Source organism: Tenrec ecaudatus, chromosome 7 (genome assembly GCF_050624435.1).
Source record: "Tenrec ecaudatus isolate mTenEca1 chromosome 7, mTenEca1.hap1, whole genome shotgun sequence".
Taxonomy (NCBI): Eukaryota; Metazoa; Chordata; class Mammalia; order Afrosoricida; family Tenrecidae; genus Tenrec; species Tenrec ecaudatus.
The window spans coordinates 65,282,814-65,308,801 of NC_134536.1; the positions used below are offsets into that span (position 1 = coordinate 65,282,814).

General features: G+C 42.6%; 1 protein-coding gene across 1 annotated transcript in view; it reads left to right on the forward strand.

Annotated features, from left to right (window-relative positions):
• PDSS2 (decaprenyl diphosphate synthase subunit 2) overlaps positions 1-25,988 on the forward strand; it is a 284,108-nt gene that overhangs the window by 201,956 nt on the left and 56,164 nt on the right. Inside the window, exons 5-6 of the mRNA XM_075554703.1 lie at positions 22,290-22,463; positions 23,495-23,626. Coding sequence (XP_075410818.1) covers positions 22,290-22,463; positions 23,495-23,626 — 306 coding nt within the window. The remainder of the gene's footprint in view (positions 1-22,289; positions 22,464-23,494; positions 23,627-25,988) is intronic.

Below are 25,988 nucleotides of genomic sequence, written 5' to 3' on the forward strand. Positions count from 1 at the left end.
TCCAAACAGATGAGTTTGGAAAATATTTCCAAGAATAGAATCACAGATTTGACAAATGTATGACGTATAATGAAGAGTACTTTGAAGGTGACCAGGTTATTTTGTGGAAAAAAAAATTTTTTAGCATAGCTTTGGAAAAGATCTGGTTTGTTTTGGGGGGAGTACCCCCTCATATATTAGGGAATTTAAGATTTAAAAGAGTAAGCTATAAGACACTACCTCAAGATTATATACTTATATAGAGAAGATATTTTATAAAGATTTTGTAGAAACTGTGAATAGAATGACTTGGAAGCCACAGAAATTAGAAATGGAGAGACCAGCTGGAAGAGTGTTATATCACACAGGTGTGAAACAGCAGACCAGATGCTGGCAGTGCAGACTGGATAGGGCAAGGAGCCGGCACTTACACGGGGACCCACCTCCCAGCCTACTCCGTGATTGAGAGCTTTGTCTCCTGTTGATTATTCTCTCACTGTGTTTTTATGGGATTGAGTCAATATTTGCCATCTTTTAGCCTATTCTTTAAATGCTGCAGTCTCTTATTTTGGTGGTAATTACCCTCTAGGCAGTATTGTATACTGCACTGCATTGTATACAAATATGGTTTTTAAAGCCATAGACGATCATTAGAAATATAGTATACTTGTACAGGTTTGTTTCAGTCTCTTTCACTTCAGAAGCTAACATTTCTGTTCTTGAACTACTGGAATACAAGCATTCATGTGGCACGTCTGTGCCCAATACTCCGTTCCCAGCAACTGAGTACAAAATTAGATGAACCTATATCCATGGCCTATAAAACTTATAGTTCAGAAGTGGCGGTAGAAGCCTGAAAAATCAAATTACAAAATCATGTGGCAAATGTATTTTTTTTTTTTGAGCAATGAACAGCATGCTGTGGGGAATCAAGATGCAGGTTACAAGGTCAACCTGCTCCAGAAGGCTGAGCAAGGCTTTGCCCTAGGACGAAGGTGAAGACCATCCAAGCAGAGCAGCCTGCGTGCACGGGCGGGGGGCTACAGTGAGACAGACGGTGTGCAGGAAAGCAGTGCACCTTGCATCGTTTGCATTCTTCACTCCCTCCCTGGGAACAGCATTTTACATTTTGGCGGTTTCAGGAGGTAAATCCTAAAGTTTTGCTACTAGGGTTCTGGTTCGTACCTACACAGGTTTATTCCCAGGAAAGGGTGTTTAATGTGTCTCTGCAATCAGTGGATGGCTACGGATAAGTTCTCTCAGTAATAGACTTGTCTTAACCTCATTAAAGTACCTTCAGAAAAAGGTTCAAGGGGTCCGCTGGAACAGTAAAACTTAAGGCAGAGAAGTCAGCTCAGAAGGTTATGGCTACGGTTGCTTTTGGTTTTGTTTGGGGAGAGGGGGAGGCGGGGTCCCAAATGGGTGGTCTGGACAGATTTTCCCCATGGATGTACAACCATAGGCCGTTTGGAACATAGCAAGAACTTTTCAGAAGATTGAAAACTACATCAGTGAGACAAAGGCCAGGAAATGCGCCTGCTGCTCCTTCACAGGTAGCACGGGCTCTCCTGTGAGGGTTTCCCTGGGGAGCCCGGCGCCATCACCCAAACTCAGTGTGTCAGAGGCACGCGGGGCGGGCGGAGTCCCTGGAGCATGACAAACTGCCGTTTTGACGAGGAGTAGCTTGAAGAGCCCCGAGTTCTCGAGGGGGTTACAGAGGGGAGGACGCTGCCTTCACAAGTGTGCAGACTTGGCTGAAGGATGTGTCAAGAAAGGCTAGCATCTCATTCTGATGTATTTTTGCTTCATACAGGTTTTCTGTGGCTTCATAGCAGTACTTTTTTATGTGCCCTAATAACATATATCTGGGAACTCTGACATTCCTTCCTTCAGAAGGGAGAGTTTAGTTGCCCCCCCTTCCGATGTGAGCTGGGCTTAAGGACTCCACTGAACACAAAGAATATGGCCAAAGTAGTGATGCTACATGACATCTGTGACTAGGTCATTAAAAAGCTACATTCCCCCTTCGTGTGTGTGTCTGCATCTGAGTGTCAAGTCACTCACTTTGGAGATGTTCTCAAAGCCCCCCCCCTTTTTTTTTGACATTCACTTGGGTTTTTCTTTTTTTTTTTTTTACATTTTATTAGGGGCTCATACAACTCTTATCACAATCCATACATATACATACATCAATTGTATAAAGCACATCTGTACATTCTTTGCCCTAATCATTTTCAAAGCATTTGCTCTCCACTTAAGCCCTTTGCATCAGGTCCTCTTTTTTTTCCCCTCCTTCCCTACTCCCCCCTCCCTCATGAGCCCTTGATAATTTTTAGATTGTTATTTTGTCATATCTTGCCCTATCCGGAGTCTCCCTTCCCCCCCTTCTCTGCCGTCCATCTCCCAGGGAGGAGGTCACATGTGGATCCTTGTAATCAAAGCCCCTTTACAGCCCCAGGAAGAGACCTATGTGGAGAAGAACTGAGCATTCCCACTAGCAACTCATGCTAACCATGTGCGTGAGCCACCTTGGCGGTGGACCCCTAGCCCTCCTGGGGCCTTCAGATGACCATGAGCCACAGAACCAGGCCTAGTGCCATGGAGATGGTTCCTACTGACATCCGCATCCATTGGGTCTCAGAGCCGGACAGTCTTTAGTGGAGCAACCAGCCTCATCTTTCTCCTGCGGCAGCGGGCAAGTTTGAACCATGGACCTTTTGGTTAACAGTCCAGTGTGATGAGGTGTTGATGGGATCAGGTATCAAAAGATCCAAAACATGAGAATGATGAGGATAGCAAATGTACAAATGTGCTTTATACACTTGATGTATGTATGGATTGTGATAAGAGTTGTATGAGCCCCAATAAAATGATTTTTTTAAATACAAAACAAACAATTATATCGATGTAAAAGAGAGGGGTTGTAGTGGAGAGAAAGAGCCCATCTGTAGACAATTGGACATACCCCCACAGAAGGGTCACAAGGAAGGGACGATTCAACCAGGGTGCAGGACAGCACTGACAAAACACACATCATTCCTCTAGTTCCTAAATGCTTCCCCCCACCCCCACTACCATGACCCAGTTCTACCTTACAAATCCGGCTAGACTGGAGTGCACACGCTGGTACAGAGAAGCGCTCTTGACACATGGAATCCAGGACAGAGAAAGCCCTCAGGAACAGTAGGGGGAGTAGCAATATCATGGGGATGGTGGAGGTGGGGTGAAGTGAGAAAGGAGGAACCCGTCACAAGCTTGGATATATTGCCCAACACCCCCCAGGGAGACAAATAACAGAAATATGGGTGAAGGGAGACAATGAACATTGTAAGACATGAAATAACAATAATATATAAATGATCAAGCATTCACAAGGGTAGGGAGGGAGGGGGGAAATGAGGAGCTGATACCAAGGACTCAAGTAGAAAAAAAAATGTTTGGAAATGATGATAGCAACATATGTACAAATGTACTTGATACAGTTGATGTATGGTTTTAGGAGGTATAAAAGCCCCCCAATAAAACAATTTATTAAAATAAAATTTAAAAAAAAATGTTTTGGAAATGTTGATGGCAACATATGTACAAGTATCATAAGATTTATAAGAGCCCCCCCCCAACAAAATGATTAATTTAAAAGAAAAAAATAAAATAAAACCCACTCCAGTGTGTAGCCCACAGCACCACTAGGGCTCCTTCTGGATGATCCAGGCCCTGGCCATTACCCTGACTGCACGTCCGTGAGTGACGAAGCTAGAACAGCCAGCTAAGCCACTCTGAACTCCTGGCCCAGAGAAATCATAAGGCATAATACAATTTCATTGCCATTGAGTTGATTCCAGCTCCCAGTGGCCCTGTAGGACAGGGTAGACCTGCCCTTGTGGGTGTCTGAGACTGTAACTCTTTGCTTTTGTTTTACCTTTTAAAATATTTAAGCATAGTTCATTTTCTAATTTGATTTCTCTTGTTTTCTTCTACTGGTTTAGAAAGATTTATTGATTGATTGACTGGGATTTAATGCGTATATCCTTCCATAGTTCATTCACATCCAGTAGAATTGTACAATTGCTACCACAATCAGTTTCCAAGCATTCTTTTTGTACCGGGGCTCCTTGACATCATCTCCTAATTATCCAACCACCACCACGGTGCCCCCTCCTCCCGGAACCCTGATTCTGCTTACTGTCCCCACAGGCTCATCAGTCCTGGATTTCAATACTGATAAGCAGAAAAACATGTAACACCACCTCAAGAGGGTGGCCTCCAGTGACATAACACCGCTAATGTATACCCTAATATGTACAAACAACATTACAAACCAAAAGTACAGAGAAATTTGGAAACCAGGTCAGCTTCAGCCTGCTTCGTAGGGGGATCCACTGACAGAGTTTTAACTGTTCAAGTCAGGTTTATGCCCTTGATCTTCTCTACTCATCTCTCCAAAGCACTCTTTGAGTAGCCACTTTCTTCCCGTCCCTCTATTGTAGATAAAGGAAGTTCTCTGGAGGCTCATTACCCATGGAGTTCCCAGATGAATCTTGGCTCCCACTGTCATCCATCACCTTCTGCACACCGGATTCACACCGCTTAGGCTCAGATACTAATCCCTCCTTTGACTTTGAATTCTGTGGATTGCAATCCTTCAGTGACGGATGTTGATGTGCTTCTTCTCTGTGGCTTTAGCTCACATCTCACTTAGATGGTTACTTGTTGGGAGACAAGCCTTTAAGCCCCAGATGCTGTTATATCTGCCAGCTGGGCATCACTGAAAGTCTCCGGCACACTTTGCTATAGCACCTGTATCTTCTGTGGTCCCTTCCTGAGGGTGAGGATTGAACAGGACCATGATGTAAGAACCAGTTGTTCCTAAGTTGGAGCTAGGACTTAGTGCAAGCCCAAAGCCCATTATGAATCTACATATATATATGAAATTTTCTCTTAATTTATTACTTGGGAGTTAATATTATCATTCCATAGTTCAACCATGTCGAGCAGAGTTGAATAATCGCTTCCAGCATCAGTTTCCAGAGACTATAACTCTACAGGAGTAGAAAGTCTCCACTCTCTCCTGCGGAGTGGTTAGTGGTTTTGAACTGCTGACCGTTGGGTTAGCAGCCCTGGTGACATAGTGAGTTATGAATTGGGCTGTTAACCCCAGGGTCAGCAGTTCAAAACCACCAGCTACCCCTCAGGAGAAAGATGAGACTTTCTAGTCCCATAAAGAGTTGCAGTCTCAGAAAACCCACAGAGGCAGTTTTATTCTGTCCTACACGGTTTCTATGAGTTGGAATCAACTCAATGGCAGTGACGAAATTAGAAATAGGATATGGGGTTTTTTCTTTTTTTTTCTCTGAAGTTAATAATATATGCATATGAAAAGCATTTTAAACAAAATGTCTAGTTAAAGAAGTTCAAAGGTAAAGCCTCTTACTGTGTAAAAAGCATTAAGATACTCTGGGGTGTATTTCATTGGTCCATTTACTTACAACCTGTCCCTCACATTGTACCCAAGGCATGTATTAATGAGCTAATAAAACATGCCATGCCATGTTTTATTGTTTGCTGGGCATCTGTTCAAACTTCCATCACTCACAGAAGCAAGCCTTTAAACATGCTAGAGGTGATGATAATAAATACCTGTAATTTTATTAACACCCTTCTTTCATAAAGTAGACATTGTCTTAAATCATTCATTGCAAGTAAAAACGTTAAACTGATTCAGATTGAAAGGCAATTGAGACTGGTGTGAAAAAAAATGTCTTTATTATGAAATGTGTCCAACATACAAAAGAGGATCTATGACAGACAGGTGCAGTTTAAAGAATCCTAATGAAGTGAAATGCCTGTGTGGATACCGCTCCATTTAAGAAATGCTACTGTATCTTTATCCGTAAAATGTCTTTATCTTAAAGCAGGTTCAAGAAGCAGCAAATGTGTTGTGAAGTAAACATAAATCAAACCCAAGAATATTAGATTGCATAAGCAGAGGTGGTGGCATACGGCGTAATGCTGCTGTCGAGAAGGCACAAAAACTCTGGCTGAATGGGAAATCATAACACATATAATGGCCCCACCGATTAACTAGACCCTCAAGTTTAGAGTGGGTCTGGCTGGTGACTGTTTTGTTAAATGTCTAAATTGAATTTGTACACCATTTTAAAGTACTCTAGGTCACTCTCTGACAGCTATCGCAGCAGAACATCTTAACAGGCAGTTTATTTGCCTGAGAGATGGAGCATCACTGTTAAGCATGTAAATTGTTTAATAGGATACCATTCTGGACCAAGGACAAAAATAGACCATTCAGAAAATGAAACCCAAGCCTTCAATTACCATCTGTCTGTATTTATCTCACCACCCAGCTCAGTCCTGAGCTCGGAGCTGCACGGTGAGCTGCTTGCTCAGTGTTTCCACTTGAAGGTCTCACTCACCGCACACGCGCACTAAAGCCAGATCCCAGACCTCTCCCTCCAAACCCATTCTACAAGCATGTGTCTTCACAAAGACCACCACCCTTCATCTGGTCTTGTAGCTCAAAAGCTCAAGAGTTGTCCTTGAACACTATCCACCCCCCCCCCCCCGCCCCTTGCCGGGCCCCTGCTCGCCCCTGTGGCTGCCTTCCTTGTCTGCTGTATCACTGCCTTAGCCCGGGATGGAGCCAAGAAAGCAGAGGCTCTCCTGAGAGCTCGCTTCAAAAGTACACTGTCGTGATTTTGTTTGTTTGTGTTTTTAAAGAAAAGATTCAAAAGGAGTCTTTGGCTCTGCCCACTTTGCCTCCCAATAAGGGGAGGAAGTCTGTGTCCCTTACCCTTGAATTTCCGGAGGCCTGTGAGTACCTCAAGAGAATAGGTGACTTCCCAGGCTAGGTCTCTTGGAGTGCATACTTTCCTGAAACTCTTTCTCTGCACGTAGCCTTCCTCAGAACTGCGCCACTGTACTGTGAGAAACCATCGGAAAGGCACAGGTGAGCTTAGCCTTGGAATCATCCCAGTTCAGGCACCAGGCAAGTCGTGGGGAAGCCATCTTTTTGAAATTGGATTCCCTGTTGCCCCAGCTATTCCAGCCCCCCGCCCGTCAAATCCTCTCCATCCCTTTGAATCACCCCCAGCTACTAACCTGAAGGTCAGTGGTTCAATTCTATCAGCCACTCTGTAGGAGAAGGAGAAAGCCACCCGCTTCTGCAGAGAATCAGCCTTGGAAACCCTGTGGAGCAGTTCTGTTCTGCTCGGTCGAGTTGGCATGAGCACAGTCGGCCCCACGGCTGTGGGGTTTCTGTGTTAGCATCGTGATGCTTGTACAGAACATGTTCCAAGCTGCTCAGAGGACAGTGTGGACCTGCTATCTGAACACCACGATTGCATCCTGAGGAGACTTAGAGAGAAGCCGATCAAGGGCCAAACCTGCTCTGTGTTCTCACGCCCCTTCCATTAGTTCGCAGACGCAGCCTGGTTCTACCCGGTGTCTGCTCGCCCTGGGTTAAATCTTGACACCCTTTCACATTGGTCCCAGATGCCGTTCTCGTGCCTGCACCGCTTTAGGAATGCATGTCCACGTGGCAGGAAGGTCACGGAGAACAGCCACCGAGGGAGTCTGAGAGCAGTCTCCCCTTCATTGGACACGAGTCCTGGCCTAGCGTGTGACCGTAACCTCATGAGCAGCCATGAGCCATGACCACCCACCTAAGCCGTTCCTGGAGATCTGACTCTCAAAACCGGTGGCATTCACAATGCTTGTTGTGTTTAGCTACCTTCTGAGGTGATCTCTTTTGTAGCAATAGATCACTAATACACCACCCTAAGAGAAATAGTTCCTGATGTGTTTTAGTAGTTTGTTGCCATTGGTATATATGTATAAATGTTTTATAGTTTTAACGATTTTTCTTAGACGTGAGTTCACTGGGATACTTTCAGTTGGAAATAATGGAAAATCTGATCAAGAGACGTAAGAAGGAGGCCGTATGGGTCAGTGTAATGAACACGCAGAGGTAGCCAGACTTCGGTGCTGGTGAAGGTGACAGCTCAGTGACAGCTGCGTCCTCCCTCTGCCCTCCACTCTTGCTGTGAGGTTCATCAGGCTGGTAGCAGTCTGGCCACAAAAGCCCCACTTACATCTCTTCAAGACAAAGTATCATCCGGAGGAAAGAGGCCCCACCTCTACCTGGACCTCTTTCTAAGCACTTTCTGATAGCCTTCCCTCATGTCTCTATGAGCTAGGATCCCATTCCTGTGTGAGTAATTGCTAAGAAATTTTGCTAAAGATCATCCAACAATGGTAGCAGCATTGCATCAATAGGGAGCTGCCAGACTGGATGCAGTCTGGATTCAAAAGAGGATGTGGAACAAGGATATCATTGTGAATGGCAGATGGATCTTGGTTGAAGGCAAAGAATACCAGAAAAATGTTTCCTTGTGTTTTATTGACTATGCAAAGACATTCAACTGCACGGACCATCACAAACTACAGATTGCTTTGAGAAGAATGGGAATTCTCAGTTGTGTTCATGCAGAACCTATACGTGGATCAAGAGGCAATTGAGCGACTAGAACAAGGGACTAATGCATAGCTTGAAATCAGCCAGGATGTTCGTCAGCGTTGTATCCTCTCACGGGGTTCTTCAGTCAGTATGCCGAGCACATAGCACAGCCCGACACTGTTTCTTCTCTCTTGGTGTCTTGGTTTTTAGGCCTGTTCCCAGAGTTATTTGGGGCACTGATTCAGAAAACTGCACTGGAGAGACTGCACCAGCTCTGGTTTCCTGAAGATGGAGCGCCACTCTATTCTAAGCTATTGAGTTATACAGATTTATTAATTTTTCATCCTAGTTTTAAATGAGAAAAACCCAGACCCACAAATTATAAGCCAAAAAAAGTAAGAATATTTGAAAAAGAATTAGGCATTAAGGGACTTCCAAGGGAAGCTGTTCGTGGACCCATGATGGCTAGTAGGTTGCCTACTGAGCCACCAGTCATAAAGTCAGTGGTTCAAACCCACCATTTACTCTTTAGCCTTTGAAAGACGGAGAGGTCTGGAAACCCAGAAGGGCTGTTCTCTGTGCTGTGGGGTCACTAGGAATTAGAATCAATTAGACGACGGCGGGTTTTTCTGAGACTACAAGCTGGATGGTGCACAGCCAGAGCACAGCTTGAAAAGAGTGGAAAGAACCTTGAAAAAGCACATGGTTGGAAGGTGTGAGGGAAATTTAGAGTAAAAAATGTAAGACTTCGTAGCCATTTTCATAAATATTTTGAATATCTAAATCTTCAAATCATGCAGTAAACATCATAGAGCACATTTTAATATATAGAAGTCAATGGATAATTCACGTTAGGTATTTCAGAGGTGAGGTTGACCCTAAGTGTCATTATAAGAAAAATTCAAAATGCCTTTTTTTTTTAAGATCATTTTACTGGGGGCTTTTACAGCTCTTATAAAGCAATCCATACATCAGTTGTATCAAACATACCGTATATTACAAGCATAACATGTATTACAATCATCACTTTCTATTTGAACCCTTTATATTCAGAATTTCTTTGAAGACTTTCTATTCGCAGGTGGAGAAGTGCCGTTTTATGAGACTGGGGCGTTTTCAGTTTAGTAAGAGGGTGGACTATGACAGATCCATTTGGGGTTTCAGAACATTTGAATATTTATTATACCAAGCTCACCGCAATAGTGACCCTATAAGACAGAATGGAACTTTTGTGGGTTTCTGAAACTGTACATCTTTACGGGAGCAGAAAACCTCATCTTTCTCTTGCAGAGCGGCTGGTGGGCTTGAGTAGCTGATCTTGTGGTTAGCAGTCAGACACATATCCCACTCTGCCACTAGGGCTCCTTATTTATTGTATTACTGTACTCTTTTTCTGGTCCCTTTTTAAGATAGTGGATTGGAACTGCATGATATTCAACTCCTAACATAGTAAAGTGATACTTAGGGACAATTCCAAGTTCATGTAATATGTACTGTTCAAATATATCTTTGTATCAGAGCATACAATATATGAAGTATAACTTTACCTAAATATTTAGTAACACACAAACTACTTTAAAGTCCAACTGGACTTCCTCTATCTCAGGCTAGTGAACTCATTAAAAGGTTCTCAATTTTTATAGATAAACCAGAGTGAAGAGTAGCCTATGGTATGTGTTCTGTATCTCAAAAACTAGAGGTGATAAGGGGAAACTGGTGCATTTTTTGAATCAGCAGGCCAAATACACTCAGAAACAAACTTAACGTTTGAGGCACCAGAATGTGTGTTGTCCAGTGATCAGAGAAGCTGGTTTATATGCAGAAGAAGCAGCATTCAGTTTGGAGGCAGACTTGTTAACCTGCATTATGCAGATAACAACTGTTGCATACTAAAATCGAGGAGAACTTGAAGGGGTAGCTGATGAAGATCAGGGATTACAACTCCATGTAAACAAAACCAAACTCCTGTCAACTAGATCTGTAAGAAACACCATGATAAACAGAAAAGTTTGAAGTTGTCAGAGAGCTCATCCTGCTGGGATCCACAATCAGTGGGACGGAAGCAGCAGTCAAGGGATCAGACAGTGCATTGCAGTGGGCAAATCTATGCACAGACCTCTTTAAAGTGTTGGAAAGCAAGGATGTTACTTTGAGAACTAAGGTGTACCTGACACAAGCCCTGGTCTTTTCGGTCATCTCATATGCCTGTGCAAGGTGGACATTGAATGAGGAAGACTAAAGAAGAATGGATGCATTTGAATTGTGGTGCTGGCAAAGAATATTGAAGGTACCATGGTCTGCCAAAAGAACAGCCAGATCTGTTTGGGAAGAAGTACAGCCAGAAAGCTCCTTAGAGGCAAGGATGGCAATATTTTTTTTCTCATGTGCTTTGGACATGTTGTCAGGAGAGGCTGGTCCCTGGAGAAGGACAACATGCTCAGTAAAGTAGCGGGGCAGAGAAAAACAGGCAGACTCTTGACACGGTGACTGCAATAATGGGCTCAGAAGAACAATTTTGAGGATGGCACAGGACCGAGTGGTGTTTTGTTCTGTTGTACATGGGGTTCCCTATGAATCAGAACCGGCTTGACAGCACCTAATAACAGCACCAATAAAGAGCTATGGATACCTGGACAGTATTGGGGTTTTATTATTAAAAAGATGGGGGGGTGGATCCTGGGTAACTTCCGTGCCCGTAGCAGGGAGCTGTCTTGTTCCTTTTTAAGCAATTCGTGGCATTCTTGCCTTTCTGTTTCCAGTAGCCAACTCTTTACCTCGCGTGTCTTGTTTTGGGGTGCGGTTGAGTCATAGCAACCCCATGCAACAGATACTCCATGGGGTTTCCTGGACTGAAATCTGTATGGAAACAGATCACTCCGTCTTTACTCTGCATCTTTACCCTGGGCTCATTCAAACTGCCAACTTTTCCATGAGCAACCTGTTCTTTACCCTTGCTCCCCGGGGCCTCATCTCTGCGTACCTGGAATACAGCATTTCACTCTGGAAGAGAGCCTCCCGCTGTTGCCTATCCAGGCCAAACTCCTAGAGAAGCCGTCTAAAGTTCTTCTCTTACTGAAAACAGTGCCCTGTCACCTAAACGAGGAGGTCTAACCCTCTAAGCCTGATGCGTACACGATCTCCCGTCTACCTGGGTAGTGCTGGCTTCTCCAACCACCACCCGCTTTGTGGTTTCAGAGTACGGAGCTAATACTGATGCCAGAGCCCTCCCTTGTCTTCCTGGCTAATTCCAGTGTAGTACTCAGGACTTCTCTAACAATTTTCCTACTGAGTTCTTTTACAGCTCCTTCATAAAACATTCACACTCTCTTCTGTAAATACAGCTCTGCTCAAACATCTCAAACTTCTTTATAATTATTTACTGTGTGTCTCACCGACTGAAGTTCTCCTTAGAGTCAGAATACCTCATTTTCAACTCCACCATACCTAGCTTATACAGTAAGCTCACCAAACAATTAGTTGAACTAGAGCCACTTACATTGTATGCCCTACATTGGCATACTTCTACTTAGCCACGTTTCCAATTGGTGCTTGTTCATCTCAAAGAAGTAGTTTCTAGTCCCTTCTGCTCAGACTGTGTCACCCTTCCCAACACATCTGCTGCCCTCTAGCTGTTCTGAGATTCGCCATCACAGATAGAGTGTCTATGGAAGGGTGGTGCTGACCCTCCTTCAGAAGGGGCCTTCCCATGCATCTCAGCAAGACCTGGCTAGTGTGGAGGTCTGGAATGCCAACAGTTCCTAGACCTATGAATTCCTAGATTTTTTAATCCTTCTTAATCCAACCTTTCTCCCTTAACATATGAGTACAGTTTTAACAGCTCTATTATGTGTAACAGAATTTTTTTAAAACTGTTTTTATGTGTACACATGTATTGCATATTAGTTTCTTTTCTATGATTGGCTGAGATGTAAAACTTCCAGATACAGTTTACTATTCCCCATGTGAATTATATATCAAAGCAAATTATTTCATTTTATTAGATGACATTATAATATCATACTAGTTCCACACACACACCCTTCCCTTAGGATTCCTGAAAATATAATTTAAAAGTCTCCTATCTCTATTCTTGTATGCTTAAGACTCTTGGATCTCTTTAATAGACATCATAAATGCCATAATTTACAGATTTAAAATGATGTTTTTATATAAAAGTACAACATGTCACTCACACTTAAACATAATCTACTATTATCTTCAAATTTAAATATAAAAGTTAGACTGGCTTGAAGGGCCCAATGTACAGAGAGGACCATATAGCTGGCCCCACTGAGAGATGTGACATCCTGCACTGACCCATGGCCCTACATGGGACAGCACCGGAGACACAGTGTGGGATGTGCAACTGAGCTGACCTCACCACACTGAGGCAAAACACTGGAGGCGTGCAATGGAGCGGTGGTGGAAGCAGAGCAAGGAGGTCCCAAGGGAGTATAAAGGATGGACTTTGGGGCCAGGACGTGACACTTGTCAGGAAAACACTCCTAAAGGTCAACAAACAGACCTTGAACTATTAACAGGCTTTATTTTTTGCTTCTGTTTTTTTCTTTTTTCCTCTTCTTTTAAATTTTGTATGTCAGTGGCTTTTTTGTTTTTTAGCTTGTTGGTGTTGCTGCTGTCAATGCCATGTTCTTTTTTTTTAACGTTTTATTAGGGGCTCATACAACTCTTACCACAATCCATACATATACATACATAAATTGTATAAAGCACATCCATACATTCCCTGCCCCAATCATTCTCAAAGCATTTGCTCTCCACTTAAGCCCTTTGCATCAGGTCCTCTTTTTTTTCCCCCTCCCTCCCCGCTCCCCTCTCCCTCATGTGCCCTTGGTAATTTATACATCGTTATTTTGTCATGTCTTGCCCTATCCGGAGTCTCCCTCCCCCCCCCCTTCTCTGCCGTTCATCTCCCAGGGAGGAGGTCACATGTGTCACCATGTTCTTATGTGCCACTTTGGTGCTGTCAAAGCCATCCACAATTTTATACACATATTACTATATCTGCAGGTCCACCTAGATAAGATAGGCTGAACAAACAATGTGAGAAGAAATTAACAGGACCAACGGTCCCGGAGGGACATGAGAGTGTGGGAGGTAGGGGAAGGGAGGAGGTGTTGGTCAACCCAGGGACAAGGGAACAACGAGTGGTTCAAAACCAGTGACGGGAGGACATGGAAGGACTGGTAGGGAGTGACCAAGGGCAAGGTAACTGAGAGGAATTACTGAAACCAGAATGAAGCCTAAACATGGTAGTGGGACAGGAGGAAAGCATAAGGAGATAGAGGAAAGGAATGGGAGGAAAAGGGCATACATAGAGACCTAAATATAGACATGTACATATGTAAATGTATTTATGATTATGGGGGAAATAGATCTACGTGCATATATTCATAGGTTTAGTAGTAGGGAAGCAGGTGGACATTGGGCCTCCTCACGTGCATTCCCTTAATACAAGAGCACCTTGCTGAACCAAACAGTTATTTCATGATACCCACCTTCCTGACATGATCGCTGAAGACAGATGTGTGCATAAGCAAACATGGTGAAGAAAGCTGATGGTGCCTGGCTATCAAAAGATATAGCGTCTGGGGTCTTAAAGGCTTGAGGTCAAACAAGCAGCCATCTAGCTCAGAAGCAACAAAGCCCACAGAGAAGAAGCACAAGCCTATATGAACACGAGGTGTTGAAGGCATCAGGTAGCAGCCACCAAAGAACAAAAACCATCATTGTGTGAACACCTTCCCCACATAAACGCTGAAGATGAATGTGTGCATAAGTAAGTGTTGTGAAGAAGGCTGATGGTACCCGGATATCGAGAGATATAGCGTCTGGGGTCTTAAAGCCTTGAAAGTAAACAAGTGGCCATCTAGCCCAGAAGCAACAAAGCCCACATGGAAGCAGCACACCAACATGTGTGATCATGAAGGGCCGAGGGGACCAGGTTTCAAGCACCAAGGACTGGGGGGTGGGGGAAATCATATCATCGTGAATGAGGGGAGCATGCGATGGGGACCCAATGCCCATCTGTAGACAGCTGGACATCCCTTGCAGAGGGGTAGTGGGGAGGAGATGAGTCACTCAGGGTTCAGTGTAGCAATAATGAAACTCACAACCTTCCTCTAGTTCTTAAACTCTTCCTCCCCGCAGCTATCATGATCCCAACTCTACCTTGCAAACCTGGTTAGACCAGAGGATGCACAGCGGTACAGACAGGAACTGGAAACACAGGGAATCCAGGACAGATGAACCCCTCAGGACCAGCCGTGAGAGTGGCGATACCGGGAGGGAAGGCTGGGGGGCGGGGTAGAAAGGGGGAACCGATCACAAGGATCTACATATAACCTCCTCACTGGGGGATGGGCAACAGAAAAGTGGGTGAAGGGAGACACCGGGCAGTGTAAGGTAAGATAAAATAATAATATATAAATTATTAAGGGTTCATGAGGAAGAGGGCAGCAGGGAGGGAGAAAAGGAAAACGAGGAGTTGATTCCAGGAACCCAAGCGGAAAGCGAATTTTGAGAATAATGAGGGCAACAAATGTATAAGTGTGCTTTACTCAATTGGTGTATGTATGGACTGTGATAAGAGTTTTATGAGTCCCATTAAAATGATTTTTTAAGTTAATAGATATTGATTATATTTTGATAATGTGTTAATTAAATGGAATCCATTGATACACCTCTAAGACTCATTTCTACCATTTACTAGTGTGTGATCTTGATGAAATACACTCTCAAGCCTCCTTATATAGTAAATGGAAATAGTAGTACGGGTTTCTAAGCACTCACATAATAGTACATGTGATCATTTCAGCTGTCGCTAAAACCCACTGCCACTGAGTCAATTCCCACTCCTAGCCTCCAAATGAGGTCATCAAGCTGTGACCTGATTGACAGGCTTCAGTCTTAATAGTCAAGTTGATACCAGATTGTAATGACTACAAGGCCCAACCTGCTAGTCCCTAGAAAAGGGTGCATGTTATCTTCTCCTGGCCTACTTCTGATTCCTGAATTTAGAGTCTTTATTGAACATGCCCTATACTTGACTGTGTGATGATTTTTTATTTTCCTTGTATATAACTTAGACTGGTAAGCTGTTTGGACTGCCTCATGGAACTTCTTAAAATAATTGACCAGGGCAACTCATTGCAAACATTTTTAGTATGGAAATACAACATTAGAGCATCATGTTTAAAAGATTACAACTCTGAGTATGAATCAGAAAGAAGACCAATGAAAGCAAGAGATGCTTGCATACTTTCTTTATAGTGCGTGGACTCTATCGTTAAAAGGCCAGAGCTCTGAAATCTGCACAGGCCAAATTGATTGCCTTAGCCTGTAATCTTCACTGCATCTGACTGCCACATCCTTTTCCCAGGGAGCAGCTGCTGGCTTTGAACTGCCATCCTTCTCATTAGCAACCAAGCGCTAATCACCACACCACAGGGGCTCCTTCTCATGTGAAGAGATACTTATGAAGGCACCCCCCCCCCCAAATCAGAAAAGCAGCTCCCGGTTTTTACCCAAGACAGCCCTCTGGCGGAGCAGCGTCCTGTGTATCTGACCACCACCACCAGTGCTGTCTCCAGCAAACGTCATCACGCACATCTCCTGAATGCGCTTTGAACTAGCCTGCCTTCACACGTGACAGTGAAGAGTGAGAGCTACATTGCAAAAGCCACTGTGCTTCTGACAGTTATTCAATAAGCATGGTGCTAGATATTACCTTGCTAAAAAACAAAAGGAAATCTCATTAAAAGTAAATATTCACTGCATGTACTTGGAGACTTCAGAAAGTTGGTAGGAAAACGTCATCTTTTAATTTCATTTTCTACAAACGTTTAAAAGCCCCTTCCTGCTCCCCATACCTTTCATAATAAATCTTCAGGAAAAATCATACGTATGCAAACGATACTGCGAAATGCACTACTCATTTATGGGCTGTCTCCTTGTCTATTGTTTCCCATTTAGGACATTTTTGAGAAAAGAAAATTCCAGCAGAAAGAAGGAGGGACCTCATGGGGCTGTGAGGCTGGGGCACAAGGAAGAGGTGCAGGACCTGTCCAGGGTGGGCCGCAGGAGGCAAAGGCAGCACCTGGTCATCGCCATCTCCACACACACCCCACCCCTAGCCCCTCAGGTCCAAGGTGGGAGGGGAGGGGGTGCACAGACAAGTCTCTCACATGTGCTGATTTCACATTACCACCTGATCTTTGGAACCCAACCAGTTCAGTGCAAAGTGGACGTCTATCCCAATGTTTCACTCTGCCTAGATGCATTTCCCACCAGCCAGCTCCCCATAGCTGATGCCTTTGCTGGTGCTCTGGCTGGTATCATCAGATGCCCTGATGTCAGGTTTGATTCACAGCCACCTGATGTACAACAGCTTGAAACCATCACCACCCTCTCATTGTTAAGGTTATTGATTCAGTTGTGAGGTTGTTGTTTTTTCACTTAATGCCACGTGCAGTCCATATTGAAAGCTATAATCTTTTTAAAAATCATTTTATCGAGGGCTCGTACAACTCTTATCACAATCCATCCATTGTGTCAAGCACATTTGTATATTTGTTGCCATCCTAATTCTCAAAGCATTTATAAAACTATAGTCTTTCAACTTAATTAGACAGTGCCTCACTACCTCTTCACCTTCATCAAGCCAAGTTGTGTCTTCTGCATATTGCAGCTTGTTCATGAGTCTACCTCCCAATCCTCATGGCATATTGTCCGGCACTTGGATTATTTACTCAGCCTATAGATTGAATAAGTATAGTGAAAGAATACAAACCTAGCATATACCTCTCCTGATTTTAAACCCCGCTAGCCCCTTGTTCTGTTCAAACAACTGCCTCTTAATTTTACATCCAGGCTCCACATGAGCACAATGAAGCATTCTAGAATTCCCATTGTTTGCAATGTTATCCATAATTTGTTATGATCCACATAGTCGAATGCCTTTATGTGTTCCAATAGACATAGGTGAGCATCTTCTAAAGGAGGTAAATATGGTTGTGGTTATCATGCCAGTTTCTTGGTATTTTACAGGTGTATATCAACTTTCCTTTGTTACCTAGAGCAGCCTTAAGAGATACGTGACAAGGTGATGGAAAAGAATGGAGCGGTTCTTTGTAATTTCTCACCACGTTCATAATACTACTACTTTAATGTTAAGGAAATAAAATTTTTGACTAACTTGAGAGCTAAAGTCCTGCCATCTGGTCTGATTAACTTATGGTAGTTGACTTCAGGGAACTATTAGTTAATTGTTTCTTAGTTATCTGAAATTTTTTTGTCTAAAATGTTTTTAGTGGTCATGTATCACTTAGGTCATTTAAAATGTAGAAATGTTGCTTTATAAATGTCTTCATCATGATAAGGGTAGAATGAGTTAGTCATTGAAGTTCTATCAGCATGTCAATCTTTACCTCTGTATCCATGTGTGGCTATGAATTCACACTGTCCCAGGGTCATGAGCTACTTGTGGCAGGCTCTGCTGCCCATCCACTGTATTTTAGCTCAAATAATGCTCACATTATGTGAAGTGTGTTTCATCGCTTGCCTTGTTTTGTTTTGGGCAAGCCACACAGCTCCCTTGCACATTAGTTTCCTATGCATGCTTTGCATGTTATTTTTGTGGGTGTGTTACATGCAAAAATATGACAGTTCTGTGCCCATACCTTTATCCATACCTATACTAAGTAGCAGAGAGCTTGACCCTTAAATATTTGTTGTTATAATGATGAGGGTGATAAACCACAGAAATTCATACAGGATCATATACTTTTTTTAATGTTAATGCATTTGAGACCAAAAAGTGTAAATGTTATACTCACTAACTTTTTCTTTTATCACAACCTTATTGGGGTATATTTCACATATAATAAAGTTCACCTCTTTCAAATGTGCTGCATTTCAATGATTTTTAGTAACTTTATCAAGTGGTACAACTATCAAGGACTAGAGCTTCCCGTGTGGATTATACTTATATGCAAACATATGAAAATCCTTAACAACTAGACCAATAAACAACTTCATGATAAATGGAATATATAGATTGAAATTGTCAAGGGTATTGACATAATTGTCACCCACGGAAGCAGCAACATAAATTAAAGGACATACTGCATTGGGCAGATCTGCTGCACAAGACCTATTTTTAAAAGCAAAGATGAATTGTGAGAATGATGAGGGCAACGAATGTATAAGGGTGCTTTACTCAATTGATGGATGTATAGATTGTGATAAGAGTTGTATGAGCCCAATAAAATGATTTTTAAAAACTAATAATGTCATACATTCATTATTATGTATGAGGAGACAAATAAATTAAAAAAAAAAAAAAGCAAAGATGTCTCTTTGAGGACTGACGTGCTCCTGACCCAGCCATGACATGTAACCATCTCATCTGAAGGTGAAAGCCAGAGAATGAATTGGGAACACCAGAGAAGAACTGATACATTGAATGATGGTTTTGTCCAAAATTCTGAAATTATCATGGACTACCAGAAGAACCAACAAGTCTGTGTTGAAGTACAACCAGAATGCTCCGTAGAAGCTAGCGTGGTGAGGCCTCATCTCACATACGGTGGACTTGTTATCAGGAGGGACCGATTCCGGACATCATGCTAGGTCGAGGGGCAATGAAAAAAGGAAGAGCCTCAACTGGCTAGACTGACACAGTAACTGCAACACAGGCTCAAACTTAGGAAAGCTTGTGCGCAGGGCCTAGGAGCAGGCAATGCTCCATTCTCTTACAAGGGGGAGTCTACGTGTCAGAACCCCCACATTGGCAGCGAAGAAGAGCAACTATCACCGTAAGTTAGCTGTCGACCATTTCCACACACACAATAAGGTCTGTTGCGACCATGAACAGTTCCGACGTCAAGTCCCAGGAAACTACTAATCGACATTTAGTGTCCGGCATGGAATGTGTGGGCTCCGGTGTCACAATCTATGCAAAGTGGCGCCTTTTACTGAGCACAGTGGTTTTGAGGGTTACTCATGGCAGAGCGCGTGTTCTTTGTATGGCGGTATCGGAATAACATCGTGGCATAGTGCATTATGTGTGCATTGCGCTTCTAACCAGAAGTCAGCAGTTTGAAACCCAGCCGCTCCTCGGGAGAAAGATGGTGCATTCTATACATGTAAAGAGTTACAGCCCTGGAAAGCTACCGGGGCAGTTCTGCCCTGTTCTGCTTGGTCACTGTGAGCCAGACCAACTCATTGGCAGTAAGTTTGGGTCTTTTTCTGGGGGGTGTGGGTGGGGTTGTTTGATATGCTATTATGAGTTGAATTGAATCCTCCAAATATATATGCCAAAGGCCAACTGTGTGATCTTATTTACAAATAGGGTGAAAATCACAATTTATAAATTATCAAAGGTTCATGAGGAGGAGGGAGAAAAGGGAGAGGAGCTGACGCCAAGGGCTCAAGTAGAAAGAAAATGTTTTGAGAACGATGATGGCAACATGACACATGGATGGATGTGTAGATTGTGATTAGAGCTGTAAGAGCCCCCGACAAACTGATTTTTAAAAAGAAGAAATGGGATCTTTGTAGATGTAATTTGGGAAATTAACATGTCAACATCCATAAACTGAACTGCATCTGCAAGATCCCCTTGCCAAGTCAGTTATCATTCACAGACTCCAGGATATGAGTGTGAGTATCTTGTTACGCCACGATTCAGCCCACATGAAGGATGCAAATGCTTTACTTCATTGCCCTTTGCCTTCTGACATTGCTTATGTTTATGTGGTTATTAGTTTTACTTTGGTTTTTGTCACTTGAAATTTATTCTAGTAAAACAGTGTGAACCACATGTCTGACTTTGACAGAGGGTTATTGAGTCCCACTCTAGGTATTGGAAAGCCCGACTATTCCTCTAAAGTCCTGTGTATAGCTTGACTGATATCTGGACTCGATTTTATGGTCTGACTGAAAAATACATGTTTTAATTATTGAAAGTTTATCATAAGTTACACTCTATGATAGGAAAGGACGTCATTCCTTCCCTCCTCCTGCCTCCTATTCACCATCACTACCCATGTAGTGTCCTTTTCCTTATAGTGTTCCTGACTGTTGTGTTTATTTTTCTATATGAACTTTAGAGTCCGCTTGCCTGGTTTCAGAGGGAGGCTGATGGGGACGGCCAGTTAGTTTTATTAGATTGACTTATGAAGTCGGGTCTTACGTGCTTCAATATGGTGTGTCCTCATTCAAGATATGTATTTGCCCTTCAATATTATTTTAACTAATAAATAAATTATTTTCATATTAATTTGATACATTTTTATGTTTATTCCTGACTTTTTAATGTTTTCATTTGTAGATATAATGGGAAAAGATCCTATTTATAATAGTTTCTCATTATTTTATGGAAATTCAAGATCAATACATATATTAATTACATATTTTTAAATCATTTTATCTGGGGCTCATACAACTCTTATCACGATCCATACTACTGTAAAGCTTAATGAAATGAAACTGAGAATTTGATCTGACTGGGCAGCTTGGTGTAAGAGATGGGGGTAAATTTGAGTTTACCTTTCAGTGGTCCTTGTTTTCTGTATAGCCCTCGATAGAAGTGAAGCGAAACGTGCTGGGGTAGAGGGCAGGAAGTAACATGTCTGGGGCTGGTGAGGCCATCCGGATGAGGTCTGGCCAGTTAAACCCTGCAGTGAGCGTTGTTTCGATGTTTACCTCATTCTTGTCCTCTGAGAGCTAAAGCAAAGCTGCCCGGTCAGGCAGCCACTAGCTCCTGGGGGGGTGGGGGTGGGGTGCTGCAACTATAAAATACACACTGGCTTTGAAAGTATAGTAATCTTCATTATATTAAGGTTAGCCTTCATTAACTATATGTTCTTATGCTTTAGATATATTGGGATAACTAAACTATGTTAAGATGACGTTAACCCATTTTCACTTTTTTTAACGTGATTACTAGAACATTTCAGATTGCCTATGGACTTACAATATATTTCTGTTAGTACTATGATAGAGGGTGTGTGTGTGTGTGTGTGTGTGTGTGTGTATACAGATGCTACAATGACTTCCACCATTTAAAACAGAAGTGAAATAAACTATAGTTATATCCTCTCTTAGCACATCAGTCACAGACCTTGATGAGTAATGGAATCTAATCATCTCATTATAATGGGTTGCTTCCTCTCTGATTTTTCTAGTACTGATTTCTACTTAATGGATTATAGGAGAACCCCAGTGCCTTCGTCATTCCCTTGACATTTTCACTTAAATTAAAGATTACCGGTTTCTTGTGCTTTGGAGAATTGCATTGAAGAACAAATACAGTGAATCTAGGAGGAGGTTCGTTTAGAGCCGTGTCTCCCAAGTTGGGCACTCAGAGGGGCACTGAAATGACAGGCGGCAGAGGTAGGGACTGTATAGTTTTTTATTGCCAGAGGGGCGGGCACCAACTAATTTATTTATATTTTATTTTGTTTATTTTAATTTTTTCCGAAAAAGGGGCCATAAGACCAATAAGTTAGGAAACGTATGCTTTAGAGGTTCAAGTTTCTACTTTTTTGCCTTGTCCTTTATGATATAAAGTATTATTTATTTTACTATAGGCTCCCTAGCTTAAATTATTTCATTTGCTTTAGCATTGTTTTTTCCCATTGCTCTTCCCCCTATTTTTCGCAGCTAGAGCTAAATTTCAGCCTCTTTCAGGCCTGGTCTTACTGCAACAGCTGAGTGTCTGGAAGGGTTCATTTCTTAACTTTTTGCTTCTTCAAACACAGAAACAAATGATCCTATAGCCCTGTGATCTGGGCTCTTGTTGCGTTTTTAGGAAAGCGATGTCACGGATGATATTGGAATATCTACTTGGAAGGAGCAGACATTTCTCTCCCATGGAGCCCTGCTAGCAAAGAGCTGCCAAGCGGCAATGGCACTAGCAAAGCATGACACTGAGGTTCAGGATCTGGCCTTTCAGTACGGGAAGCACATGGCCATGAGTCATAAGGTAAGAGCACGGCCTTTCTCCTCCTCTTCTCTGGTGCTGAAATAGCTCACACGATGCACAAGAAGCCTTTTGCCATTTAGTAAGATGCTTTTGTAAGAGGGCTTTTTTTTTAAGCTTATTGTGTGCTTAAGATCTACCAGTCATAGGCAGGGATTGCTATTTAATTAATGTAAACAGTGTCATAGCTGATTTGTGTTGTGCTATTTTGATAGGAAGCTATATCTTACTTAAATCATGTTAACATTTATCTTTTCGTACAACTTGAAAGCACAAGTTATCAAATAACTTTTAACGCTACCACTCCCAGGATCAAAGTTTATTTGAGTCTTTGTTACAAGTTCCCTATAATTATGTAAAACAAGTTAAAAGTTGATGAAATTTAGAAATACAGTGGATAAAAGTAAAAGCTTTTGTTCTAATAACTCCTTTGGAATTGACATGATGAAGTATAAAATGTCCCCAACTAATCTGCTATATTACTGCTTCTGTATAGAATTTTAAAATATTACTGGATATATTTCTTAAATGTTGTTTTAATTCATAAGACATCTCTAAGTTCACGTGTTTTTTAAAATCTTGGTCTATTAGACAATTATCTTTTTTCTTAAAAAAACATTTGATTGAAGTCTCTTACAGCTCTTGGAACAATCCATACATCGATCATAGAAGCACATTTGTACATATGTTGCCATCATTATTTTATAGACATTTATTTTTCTGTTGAGTCCTTGGTGTCCGCTCCTTTTCCACCCCCTCCCAACAATTATCTTTATTAAATCCTTATCGAAAGTCCTTACCTTCCACTCCAAGAAATAGACTAAAGGCAGTGGCCAAATGGAAAACCATGTGAAAGAATGTTAACAGCTGCTATTACATCTACATGTTCTTTTGCTGATTACAGTGTAATTAAAACCTGCATTCCTTAAGGCTCCTTCCTGACAGCATGGCCTCTGCGTCTTCCTGAGTAAGAGGAGTACATGCCCGTGCGGACGCACTGCACTGATTGACTCCTTCTTCACTGCCCCTTCTAGATAAATTCAGACCTCCAGCCGTTTATCAAAGAAAAGGCAAGTGACACCATGGCTTTTCATCTGAATTCGGCTCCCGTGGTCTTACATCAGGAATTTCTTGGAAGAGATTTGTGGATGAAGCAGATCGGCGAGGTAAAATGAAATGACTCCCATTTACGGGCCGAGCGCTATTGACATTATTTTAGAACAGAATGATATTTCCTGATGCGTTAAAGCCGGGGCTCAGCCTTACAAAAGCACTTGCTTGTAAGAGGTAAAATCCTTCCCTTAAAAATCTACACTTTTAAAAGGTAAGGCATTCGTTTAAAAGTTAGAAGCTGCGATATTGTTTTCTCGTTTTCCTATCATCCGGTTCTGAAAATGCTGTAACACAAGACTGGTGCCTGTGGCGAATGCTAATTAACTGAGATTTTTTTTCCCTAAAGGCTTTCAAAAACTGGGCTAGGGTAACCGCACCACCCTTCAACTGACGGCAATTTCCCATCTGTAGACTCTAGCGCAAGCTGCAGAATTCCAGGCCCTCCGTCTGTCGACTCATTGGGTTATTTTAAAACAAACTTGGACCCTGGACGAGTTCTGAGGCATTATCAAGGCAGAAACTCATGGTGGAGTGGGAGGGGGAAAGAGATTGAATTGGGCAAATTTCCCACTTCTTGCACTGCTGTGTGTGTGTGTGTGTGTGTGTGTGTGTGTGTGTGTGTGTGTGCGCGCGCGCGTGCTGTGGAGTTTTGAAGAGGTGGGAGATAGGAAAGATTTGATTTGGTTTGGTTTTAATCCAGCAACTCTGGTACAAGAAGATCTTGTCTGTTTATCTAAAGCAGGCGTCCTCAAACTATGGCCTGCGGGCCACATGTGGCCCATCAAAGACATTTGTCCAGCCCGCCAGGTGTTTTTTCCCCCGTTTGATTTTTACTTCAAAATAAGATATGTGCAGTGTGCATACGAATTTGTTCATAGTTTTTTTTTAAACTATAGTCCAGCCCTCCAATGGGTCTGAGGGACAGTAAACTGGCCCTCTGTTTAAAAAGTTTGAGGATCCCCTGATCTAAAGCTTATGACATTTATTTAAATTCATAATTCTAATTGATGAGGTTGATCAAAAACTCTGGGCAAAAAGAACCAGGGACAGACAAGGACAAGAGTAGCCAGCCATCTTACTTAAAGTATAAAACTTAGTTCCTATCTTGTGCTCTGAAAGATAAGATTTCTCCCTTCCAATTCTTTTCCCCTCTTGGTTCCCAAATGCTCCCTGTTGACCACATCCAAACTGAAACCAGACTCACTGCCATGTAGTCACTGCTGACTCACAGTGACCCCACAGGACGGTGTAGAACTGCTCCTGGGGGGTTCTGAGACTGTAACTCTTTACAGGAGTAGAAAACCTCATCTTTTTCCAGAAGAGCATCTGGTGGTTGCGAACTGCTTACTTTGCGGATTACAGCCCAATGTAAAACTGTCGATCCTAGAGGAAGAAGACACCTGCAGGGAGTGGGAGGGTGGTGTTTGGGACTCCCTCAATAAACATGCTACATCCCCCTGATGAGTTTTCTACAAGGAGCCTCCCTATTGACAAATCCATCCGAAATACCCATCTGCCTCACTCTAAAGTACCATAGGAAATAGAGGACCTCTGAGCATTTGAGAAAGAGCCCTAGACTAGGGGGTGGAGTTGAAGATGGGAGAGTCAAAAACAAACAGATAAAAGACGAAGACTTAGAGGCTACAGAGATAATGCAAGGAAAGAAAGAGATTTTCAATATTGAATCTGAAATGAAAATATGCTAGATAGGGTCACTGAGTCAGGATTGACTCAATGACAGTGAGTTTAATGGAGGGGTTTTGTTTGTTTAAGAACAATAAAATAACATTTTACATAAAATATAAGGTTATAGCAGAAATCTTAAGTGAAAACAAAGAAAAGTTCTGAGAATTGAGGACTTAGCGGTAAGTTTCCAAATCAAACTGGCTCCCTAAAGAGTGATATTTAAGAAGACCTTCAGAGGTCTAAGCTCTCCAGTGATGCTGTTTCAGAAATACGGCAAGTGGGTCCTTCACAGACACAGTGACTTGCTCTCAGGTCAGTCGGCCAGGCTGCCAGCTGGAGGAGAAGCTTCCTCCCTGTCCACTCTGCAGTGTGGCCTTGTCCCTCTCGGAGCTTTGCCCCGGCAGTCTGCATGGGACCCAGCACCACTCTCGCTTCTCTGCTGCTCTGGGCCTCCTGTTTCTAGTTTCTTGTTGTTGGTGGTGGTGGTGGTCTTTTTGCACCTTTTCTTTTTTTAATCATTTTATTGAGGGCTCTTACAATGCTTATTACAATCCATACATCAGTTGTATCAGGCATACTTGTACAGATGTTGCTATCATTCTTTTCTGGACAGTTGCTTTCTACTGTGCCCTTGGTGTCAGCTCTTCTTCCCCCCCACTTTCTCCCCCAACCCATGTCTCACACCAACCACTGTCTCCCTCCCCCACGGTTTCCATTGGTTGTTCTTTC